Source organism: Lactuca saligna, chromosome 4 (genome assembly GCF_052625555.1).
Source record: "Lactuca saligna cultivar CGN05327 chromosome 4, ASM5262555v1, whole genome shotgun sequence".
In the NCBI taxonomy this organism is placed as follows: Eukaryota; Viridiplantae; Streptophyta; class Magnoliopsida; order Asterales; family Asteraceae; genus Lactuca; species Lactuca saligna.
Window position 1 is genome coordinate 148,975,012 of NC_136420.1, and position 11,630 is coordinate 148,986,641.

The window sequence follows — 11,630 nt, forward strand, 5'->3', positions numbered from 1 at the left end:
AATACTGCTCTCGATCATTCTGATTGGGTTCAGGAAATGCAAGACGAACTCAATGAGTTCGAAAGAAATAAGTTCTGGAGACTTATTCCAACACCGGAAGATGCCTCAGTTGTAGGTCTCAAATGGGTATTTAGAAACAAACTGGACAAGGAGGGCAATGTGATCCGGAATAAGGCTCGGCTAGTGGTGAAAGGATATTTCCAGGAAGAAGGAATCGATTACGAAGAGACATTCGCTCCAGTTGCAAGACTGGAATAAGTTCGAATATTTCTTGCCTATGCCGCACACAAAAACTTTAAGGTCTACCAGATGGATGTGAAGTGTGCCTTTCTGAATGGCGAACTTGAAGAAACTGTGTATGTGGAGCAACCTCCTGGTTTTGTAAATGAAAAGTATCCAGATCACTGCTAGATCTTGGATAAGGCAGTTTATGGTCTGAAACAAGCTCCTAGGGCATGGTATGAAACTTTAACTAAGTTTTTGAAGATGTCTAAATTTAAACAATGTTCGGTTGACCCAACCTTCTTTCATTAAAAAGAAGGTAACCACCTTATGATTGTTCAAATCTATGTCGACAATATCATCTTCAGCTCCACGAATCCCAGCCTAACAGTTGAATTCAGGAAGTTGATGGAGACTAAATTTGAAATGAGCTCAATGGGTCCGATTATCTTTTTCCTTGGTTTAAGTATTAGACAGGGACCCGAAGGCATCTTTATCAACCAGGAAGCATACACAAAGACTCTCCTTGCCAAATTCGGCATGATAGGAGACTCAAAGGTCAAAGTCCCTATGGCGTTCGACACCAAGCTCACACCATCTTTGGAAAAACCGGCAGTCGACATCATGCTATATTGCCAAATGATTGGTTCCCTAATGTACCACACAACTAGTAGGCCCGATATAATGTTTTTAATATGCTATCGTGTTAGGTTTCAAGCAAATCCTCGTGAACCACACATGCTGGCAGTGAAGAATATTTTCCGGTATTTGAAGCGAACCACCTCTCTCGGTCTCTGGTATCCCTCAAACTCATGCTTCTTTGTTCAAGCCTACTCAGATGCAAACTTAGGCGGATGCGGTCTAGATCGAAAAAGTACCACATGAGGTTGCCAATTCCTAGATGAAAAGTTAGTTAGCTGGAAATCGAAGAAACAAACATGTGTTTCTCTATCTACAGCCGAAGTAGAGTACATTGCAGCCGCCTCCTGCACATCACAAGTGATTTGGACCCAAAGCCAACTCCGGGATTATGGACTCAATATGAAAAAGATCCCACTATACTGTGACTCAAAAAGTGCAATTAGGATCTGTCATAACCCAGTGCAACACTCCAAGACCAAGCATATAGCACTAAGGTATCACTTTATTAAGGATCATGTGGAAGATAGAAACGTCGAAATTCACTTTGTACGAACCACTGATCAACTGGCTGACATCTTCACCAAAGCCCAAGCTAAAGAAAGTTTCAATAAAATCCTACAAAGCCTAGGTATGCTAGAATCGAAGTCAGTACCAAAAGCACCTTCTCAAAACTAAAAGTTGAAAGCGAGATGAACCGAACGCTCGGTCTATTTCGGGCGTGGTTCACACGGGAACCGAAATGACACGAACGCTCGGTCTATTTCAGGCGTGGTTCACACGGGAACCGAAATAAACCGAACGCTCGGTCTATTTCGGGTTCAGTCCCACTAAACTTGTTTTTGCTTATCTCAAAAAGGTGATGTTTTTGGTTGTACACTTTTGTTTTATTCCTCTCTTTTCTAACATATCAAAACTCCAAAAATATTTTCTCTCCTTTGTCTTCACTTCTGTTCACATTAGCGGTTTTTGGAATATTCATGGGGTAGGTATCATTCTCACACTTTATACTAGCTAAGTGTCCCTAGAAGCATGCTGCCGTATGTTGTCCAAAGCCTCATTTAATTTTGAATAAAGCCTTACTGACTGGGTATGCACAAACCTTGTCTTCCCAATTAAGCTGTTAAAGTTATTCTAATCATGAGCTACCTTACTCTTTTCAAATATGAGTTAAGAGTTTTCTGCTTGGTCACTATTTTATACTGGAGGTACTTTGGTTTCTTTACAACACCTCAAACATTATTTCTCCATTATATTTCGGTTCATTTATGTAACCCTTGAGACTCTCAGTTATAACCACTGAGGTTTATGGTTATACAATCTCTGTGTTTATGATCTTAGTTTCGTGTCACTTCGTGCTAAGTGAAACCCACAATTCAATACCCACAATGCATTGATGGTGAACAATTAAAATTGCTCTAGCTTTCACCCATGAATTAACGCATCCACCCAAGTGGTTGTACCATGAAATCTCAAAAATTTTTTGTGTGATTCTTATGAAATTGTTAGATACCATAACATTTCTTCCCTTAGAATTCAGTTTTAATTTTTTTTTTTGGATTTCATACCAAACAAATTTCCAATAAGTCACTAAATATATTCCAAACCTACTTGTTCAACAGATCACATCGGTCTCATAGGTACTTTGTTTGGTTTCGGTCTTATGTCAAGATCCGGAATTCTGAACCGAAGCGAAAGCCACCCTTCTAAGCCTTATTAAAAGATGCCTTTCAACACTTCTTAACAAGTGCTTGATCGTAATTCAACGGGAAACCACACAGACACTTTAAAGTTTCTCTTAAGTTTGAAGGAAGAGATTCATGCCCGGGATCCGTTGTTTCATGTCTATATTGACATCACAAATTCCCACGTAGATATAACTTTATTTCTTTATCTTTGACACTCTATGCACGAAAATATCTGATTTTCCAAAAGTCTGGTTCGGTTCTCTACCAACTACTTTCCCTTATGAAGCTATGGTTATTGATAATGTACTCAACAAGGCAACGCTGTGGTTTTTATAAGTCCTTTCTTTTCTTTACTGATGACAACACATTTAAAAGATAAGATGCTGACTCAGCCGAAAGATTTACGGCTTCAACAGTGATTTGAGGGGCACGCGTGCAAAAAGGAAACAATATTCTCTCTCATGTGTAATCATCAGGGACGCTAACTGTCAATTTTCAATCACATCAAGCGCCGTTCTGAGTTCCGAGAAGATTTGGGGGCGAATTTTTCTCTCTCCTCCATAACCGATATAAAGGGTTCAACCCCGGATGTTTTCCCTCTTCATCGCAACCCACAAAGCAAACAAAGGTTTTCTCGCACTATTCATCTTCTTCTTTGAAGCGTTCAACAATGGCGGATTCCTCTTCAGTCCATGAAACCTCTTCTTGATCTATCATTCTTCCAATCAGACCTCAACAAAGCCTGGTCATCGATCTCAACCCAATCTCCTATGATGCATTTATGTATCCCATAGTGGAGTGTCTCAAATACTCTCCACTGATTCTTGCACTCTCCAAGGTTGAAATCGTACCTATGGAATGTCTCTCGCAGGTTTTCTCCACCGCTCACTATGACAAATCTGTTGATCGTATTTACTTTGACATTGTTGACAACAAATCCTCTATCTCCAAGCAGCGATTTTGCTGGCTTCTAGGGTTTGAACCTGACGAATCGATGGTTAACCCTGATTCAATCTCTGTGGGTCAACTCTTCTCCATGTTTTACAACATGGATTACACAGAAATCCTTACGACCGTGACGAAATTCAAGAAGTCATGCCTTCCTCCTCAATGGATTGGCTTTTTCACGATCTTATTCAAGGGTTCATCTGAGCGGAGTGCAGGTTCTAACGGGGCCATCCGATTATTCATGACCATCCTTTATGGTCTGTACAATGGGATCAACCTTGATTACGGCTCGGTCCTGTGGCAACAGTTTATTCAAAGCCTCATGTCACAGGATGACTCTTTTAGACTAGTCAATACTGTGTGCCACTTAGTGCTTCTTCGACTAAGTCAGGCTTGGAACGCTTCCTTACGATGTACTAACGACTAGGATAGCAAGAGATGCGATAAGGAATGCTACGAAGTAAGAAACGAAGCTTATATATAAGACCCGACTACTTTACAAGGCAACTTTTCAATGATTCTTACAAATGAGTCATCCTTCCTATTTATAGGCACCTTACACCTCCTCAAATGGAAGTTTCTAGGTCCCGATCTTTCTTGACTAATCTAGATTCTTCTTATTATTTACATGGCCTTTACATGACTCTAGAAAATGGTATACTTGTCTACGATGCTGTAGAAGGTTCTAGGTTGTTCCGACATTATCCATATTGCTCTTGTATGATCTAGCATATTCTAGATCATTCCAAAGTCTTCCAGGTCGTTCTAACTTCGTCTAGCGTCCTCTTGATTATTCCAGATTGTTCTCCTTTGTTCCACGGATATCTACAATATTCTAGCATTTTCCAGGGTCTCGTAGAGCATTCACGATCTCTCCGGAGACTTCTCGAATATACTTGATCGTTCCGGAGTTCTCTAGACGATCGTGGAATTTTCCAAAAACTTGGTCCGTGACACCCTCCCCCACTTAAACCATTGACGTCCTCGTCAAGTCTTCTATACATATGTCTCGATGTTTTCAAGGGGCTACTTCGTGTCTTTTCGTTTTCTCCAAAGTATCTCTTCGAGTAAGGCGTGCTTTTATTTCTCAATGTACGTTGAATCCTATTTCTTCTCTCATCCTCGTAAAACCTTGAGTAGCTCTTCATGTGGAATATGGATCCCTGTTCCTTCAAATGTGCCTCGCTTATTCGAACTTCCCCTTTTGGCTTCATATTCTTCTTGATTATATTGCTCTGGTCATAACACATCTTCATAGTTGAAAGGGATCGAGCTTTTGTCTTTCTTCTTTCCAAGGGAATTATATGGATAGTTGATCCCTTGGTTATACGCAGGGTGTTGTCTCTTTCGAACGACCAAGGACATACCATATCCAGGAAATCCATTCCTAGTACCATGCGATAGTCGTCCATCGGAACCACTATTAAGTCGATGACCCCTTCCCATTCTGCAATCTTCATGGGTATTCCACGAGAAACTCTGAGGATCGGATTAGATGGAGAGTTGACAACCTTCAACCGACCTAACTCCTTTGTATAATGAATACCCAACTTCATTGCTTCTTCCTCTGCGATGAAACTATGTGTTGCTCCAGAATCTACTAGCACCTTAGTGTTCCTTGCATTCACTTTAACTTCGACGAACATGAGACTCCCTCTTTTATTTTCTTCCTTCTTAGAAGATTTTATCTCATCTTTCGATATTGAGTTCAGAAAATGCATTGAGCTTATTTGTGCTTCATCTTCTTCTTCTTGCAAAACCATCGCATAGAAAGTCTTTTTCTTCGGACAGTCTCGGATCAAGTGAGGACCATCACACAAGTAGCACTTGATCTCCTTTCGCGCTTCTCTTCGGCTTTTTCCTTCAATTTCTTTTCCTTTCGTATTTAAAGGTTGGGGTGTGTTTTGTTTTGGTTCAGGTTCCGTCATAGTTTGTTCTCCCCCACTATTCTTCTTAACCGTGCTTTCTTTTCGAAATTCCATTAGATCTTCTGCCACGACAATAGCTTCGTCAATGTCATTGACATTTCTCCTCTTGAGCTCGTTGTAGGCCTAATATTGTAGTCCATCCATGAAATAGAAAAGTTTGTCCTTCTCCTGCATGTCGGGTAACTCTAGCATCAAGCTCGTGAACTCGACTATATAGTCTCGGATGGATCCCGTATGCTTTAGCCCACGAAGTTTCTTCATCGCTATGTCTTCAGCATTATGTGGGCAGAATTGTCTCTTAAGTTGCCTCTTGAATTCTTCCCATGTGTCTATGCTATATAATCTTTTTTCAATATCACCATGCTTCCTTCACCACCATAGAGCTGCACTCTCGCATAGATAAAGTACGGTTATATCTACCTTCGTCTTGTCATCCTTCACTTGACTAGCATTGAAGTAGCATTCCATCGACCAAAAGAATTCGTCAAGTTCTTTGGGATCGCGTTTACCTCCATACTTCAATGGTTTGGGTGCTTCTGTGTGTGGAAACGTTCTTGCAATGGTCCCTCCAGTGATTGCTGGCTTGCACAGGTTTACTTCGGCTTGTAATGCGTCTACCTTTTCACAGAACTCACTCCGCAGGGTGTTGATAAGTCCAAGGACTTCTTCCTTGATGACACCGATGGTCTCCTTCAATCCATCGCTCGTGTCACTTATCTCAACAACGAATTGATCGACAGTATCCTTCCATTCAAGGATCTCACCGACGTTAATCTCTGTCCTTGTAAGCTTGTTTTCTAAGCTTGCCAAGGCATCTACCGATTGATCCCTCTTCTTGGACTTCCTTCCTTTCTCCTCGACGACAGGGAGAATGTTGAATACTTCACTTGCTCCTTCCATCGTAATGGTCTCTTGCTTGCTCGAACCTGGCTCTGATACCACTTGTCACGGGATGACTCTTTTAGACTAGTCAATACCGTGTGCCACTTAGTGCTTCTTTGACTAAGTCATGCTTGGAACACTTCCTTACGATGTACTAACGACTAGGATAGCAAGAGATGCGATAAGGAATGCTACGAAGTAAGAAACGAAGCTTATATATAAGACCCGACTACTTTACAAGGCAACTTTTCAATGATTCCTATAAATGAGACATCCTTCCTATTTATAGGCACCTTACACCTCCTCAAATGGAAGTTTCTAGGTACCGATCTTTCTTGACTAATCTAGATTCTTCTTATTATTTACATGGCCTTTACATGACTCTAGAAAATGGTATACTTGTCTACGATGCTCTAGAAGGTTCTAGGTTGTTCCAACATTATCCATATGGCTCTTGTATGATCTAGCATATTCTAGATCATTCCAAAGTCTTCCAGGTCGTTCTAACTTCGTCTAGCGTCCTCTTGATTATTCCAGATCGTTCTCCTTTGTTCCACGGACATCTACAATATTCTAGCATCTTCCAGGGTCTCGTAGAGCATTCATGATCTCTCCGGAGACTTCTCGAATATACTTGATCGTTCCGGAGTTCTCTAGACGATCGTGGAATTTTCCAAAAACTTGGTCCGTGACACTCGGCTCTACCTCTCGGCACACTGAAATCTCTTATTCCAGGTTTTGGACGATCGCCACTAAATGGGCTATGGACAAATATCATGTCCCCACTGTGGCCAATTCTCCTATTTCCTCGATTGGTGTGTTTCATACCACCAATATTATTGTGACTGATCCATCCAAATTCATTTGTGTTGGCTCAATTCCAGAGTCAATGTATGCTGGTGTATACAAGGAGAGCAGAATCTTCAAAACCTACATGGAGTTTCCTCCTTCGGGTCCAAGAGACTTGACACCCGAGATGCTTCAATCTATTAATGAAGCAGACAAACTTGCCACCAGGGGAAAGAAACCAGCGAAGGGGAAAATCAAGAAAGCAGCAAAAGGCCCTACTCCTAAGAAGCGAAAGTTGACATAAGCCGCCCAATCACCTCCACCGAAGAAGAAAACACAACCTAAGCATAAACTTCTTCTTGCTTCTTCCTCAAGCGATTCAGACGATGAAGGTTCAGAATCTGAAGAGTCGATTCGAGGAGACTCTCCTCCCCGTTCTCCTATACATGAGGTACCTGTTGTAACTAAACCTATCTCTTCTCCACCTATCACTATATCTGTTTCCATTCCCATTATAACCTCCTCTATTTCTATTCCCCCCATAACTACCTCTACTCACATTCCACCTACTTCTATCCCTATACCACCACCCATTTTCTCTGAAGCCACCAAAACAACAACTACTGGAGTTCGAACCAACGTATCTGATACGGGGGATTGTACTTCAGCAACCGAACATACACCTACACCCGAACCAACTTCATCACCCGAAGCTACTCCCACAACTGGACCATCCACATCACCCTTATCTCCCACTCACTCAGCCAAAACCGAGACATTTCTGGGAGGGGAAGATATGACCTTCGATTCCATTTACTACAGCCCTTACCAGGTTCAAACCGATGATGATGATGATGCTCTTGTCACCAAAAAGCACATCAAGGAACTCCATGAGAAGATTGATAATCTCGTCGCTTCTTCCTCTTCCTCAAAGTCCTATATCTCGGAAGCTGCCATTAAGGGGATGGTGGATACTTTCACCAAATCACACGAAGCCTCAATCAACTGTGCTACTGTTGCTATCCACAAATCCACAAAGGCTTGTGTTGTGGCTACCAAAAAGTTGAAAAACTATTTCAAGATGCTAACATGTTTCTGGAGTCTTTGCAGGGGGCAGCTGAAACTAATGCCACAAAGGTTAGTTCGGTGTTATAGAAGATGGCCACTTCCCTAGAAACAGAAAAGCAACATTTCGCTAATCTTCGTCAAACCCTCAAGGTAGACAACCAATCTTTTCAGTCATCTGTTGATGCTCGTTTGCTCCATTTCCATCAAACCCTTGCAACAGAATATTCTTCAAAGGATGAGCTAGCCCGCAAAACATCTGAGCTCCAACTTTCAAATCATCAACTCTCCCAGGCAGAGAAGGAGGGCGACTCTCTTCGGTCGGAGAAAGCTGTGATCAAAAGTTATGTTTCGGATGTCCACGGAGCCCTCTCGGACATCATTGAAGCCCATGATCTGATTCTCAACTACTCGGTGAGGCAAACTCTTGCTGAGAAGCTTGCTCCTGCCATTTCCTTGCTTAGCCGAATTCAGGGGATTCTTGAGCAAGTGGACCATCCGAAACAAGGGGGAGAAAAGACTTCAAAGGGCACAGATCAATCTCAACCTCCTCCTATTTCGAAAGCTCAATCTCAACCACTTATAGTTTCTTCATCAGTTCCAGCTAAAGCAACCGAACCAACAACTGTTCTTGCATCAGGTTCGGGTGCTCAAGACAAAGGCAAACAGGTTCTTAATGACAGTGATGGAAGTAAATATAAAGAAACTATTGCTGACATTCTTAAGAAATAGGCCAGGGAGAAGGAACTTGATACATATGCTCGGATTACTAGGGAGGTCGAAGCTAATGAAAGGAAGATAAAGGAGGCTCATGGTCTCCTTGAAAGACGAAAAACCCTATTTCCTCCTTGGACTCTTGAAGAGCTTGTCAAAGAAGCTATCGAGTCCCCCAACATCCTTTGGCTTGAACCTGTGATCTCCTTGGACCGGGTCAATTCGGTTGATTCTCAGTTTGACATGCCCTTGACCCGAAAGGCTTTCATCTTTCATGCATTCTACCACATAGCTGAAGTCCCTCATCCTTACCCGAAGGTTGATAGGGAACTTATCGATTTCTATATGAGGACTGCTCAACCTCAGTATCAGATGTGGAGTGCACAAAAGATTATCAACATTCGGGTTCTCAAACCTGTTCGCGAGGGTAACTTCACAAATGTTAGATTCAAGGTCTTGAGGGGGTCTGAGAAAACTGAACATGCCATCTCTCTCGTTGATCTTCCCAATCTAAATCCTCATGACTGGATAATCCTGCACAACATCCTCCTCATCAAGGAAATGGAATATGGGCCAATCATAGATCATTTCAAGAGGATGTTGGTGTGTTACATTTTGGAGGTTGCCAAGTTGGATCAAGAAGTTTCAAGTGTCCTCAGAAAGAAGCCTACTATCACTCCAGTTGGTTCTGCAAGCGATTTGAATAGAATGCATATGGGGAAGATTGACCCAAAGTGAAACTCAGTTATGTTCACCATGGCAGAAGGTCAGAAATGTCTTTTCGCTTTGGCTGACAAACATCTTTACACCACTTCTTGCTTGGAGCATGTTCTGGGATCATCAATCAATGCAAGCAGAATTCTGAAAGTGATAAGAAATACTTCAACGACATGATCAACTGGTATATTCATTTCCAACAAACACTTCTGGCCATTATTCCATGCTTGTTCAAGATTGTGAAGAAAGCTAGTGTCGCAGGTACAACTAAGCCGAAGTAAGGTCTCGCCCCAATTGACGCAAAGTGGGAGATTGTTGGGTTCATTATGTGTTGTGTCTTGGGGTCGTTTCTTAGCCCAGTTTTGTATCCGGATTGGGCTTGTCAATCCGTGGTTTAATATTTAGGGTTTTAGTATTTATAGATGCTTGCATGCATATTGGTACGTAGCTGTTGAGTCGATCATTCATAATGTTTTTGTTTCTATCGATTGTAACCCTAAAAGCCTCTACAACAGAAGTTCTTCATCGAGCTCTGCTGAGGCATGAATCTATTGAATCATTCAGCTCATTGTTGGTTCATTCGTTTGTTTGTTATTTTGTTTGCATGATTCTGATAAACCTGTGTAAGATCTAATCGATCAAAGAGTATTTTCATCTCATCACGCCGAACAACACACTCACAGGATCTAAGATCATTCGAGAAACAACGGAGAAAATCATTCAAATCAGGTGACGACACTAAGCATTGCGAGACCGAAAAAAGAGGTATACTGATAAAAGTCGAAAGCCTATGGAATTTCAAGTAGGTGATCGCATGCTACTGAAGGTCTGTCCCTAGAAGGGAATGATACGATTTGGGAAGCGGGGAAAACTAAATCAACAGTACATCAGACCATTCAAGATTCTTGCCCGAATTGGCCCGGTGGTCTACAGGCTACAACTACCCTCTAAACTTAGCAACGTACACCCTGTCTTCCGCATATCAAATTTGAAGAAATGCCTATCGAACGAAACCCTCGTTTTTCCACTTGAGGAGATTAAAGTGAACGAGAATCCCTTGTTCATTGAAGAACAGGTTGAAATCATGGATAGAGAAGTGAAGCATACGAAACAATGCTGCATTCCAATTGTGAAGGTTCGATGGAGTGCCAAACGCGGACCGAAATTCACATGGGAACATGAAGATCAATTGATGTTGAAGTACCCTCACATCTTCTCTGGTTCTTAAGGATAGTGTACAAAAAAATTTGGGATGAAATTCCATCTAACAGGGGAATGATGTCACAACTAGAAATTTCAGGTCAAAACCAAGTCCAATAGTCTTGTATATGCAAGTGTTTTAACTATGATACAACTATGATATTTAATTAAGGTCCATATTACCCTAAGCCCTAATGATTATAGCAAATTAAATAATGATCATGATATAGACATAAAGACTTGTGTATATGTTACAATCTTGAACATTTGAACTATAAACCCAACATAATTAAGTTGCTAAGACCATGAACACCTTTAATCGACCAAGTTAGGCAATGAATCTCCTTACTAGACCTCTTTGGTGCATAAACACCTTTAATAGACCAAGTTAGGTGATGAACCTCCATAGTGGACCCCTTTGGGGCGTAAACACGTTTAATAGACCAAAGGTAGGCCGTGAACACATTCCTAGGTAGTGTCTTCATCGTAAACTACTTCATGATTGGATTTTTGGGCATGAACTCTTTAAAGAGGAAAGTCTTGGGCGTAAATACCCTTGGTGGACCACACATGGGGCGTAAACTCATGTGTTTATGCCTAGGGTTGAAGGATTTGAAGTGTTTACGGGTTATGATTTGTCTTTTGGCACTTTCCCATGCAAATCTCAGTAAAACATGTATTAACCATTAATAACAAAGATTTATCCATTAGTAATCCAAGCAAATATCAAATCATTTCCTTATCCCTTAAGATGAACGTAAACCACACTCTTCATTTCACCAAAACTCATTTTCACTTACTGAGAAGTCCGTGAACACTCTCATAGAATTCAAGCCAA

General features: G+C 41.4%; 1 protein-coding gene across 1 annotated transcript; it reads left to right on the top strand.

The window, feature by feature from the left end:
• The first annotated feature begins 10,436 nt into the window (after positions 1–10,436).
• On the top strand, positions 10,437–10,820 carry LOC145040253 (uncharacterized). The gene has a single exon (XM_078988209.1). It carries the CDS (start codon positions 10,437–10,439, stop codon positions 10,818–10,820), a length of 384 nt encoding a protein of 127 aa, XP_078844335.1.
• Positions 10,821–11,630: the final 810 nt, after the last annotated feature.

Coding starts and splice junctions, on each gene's coding strand:
- LOC145040253 (XM_078988209.1), top strand. CDS start 10,437: ATGATACGATTTGGGAAGCGGGGAAAACTAAATCAACAGTACATCAGA.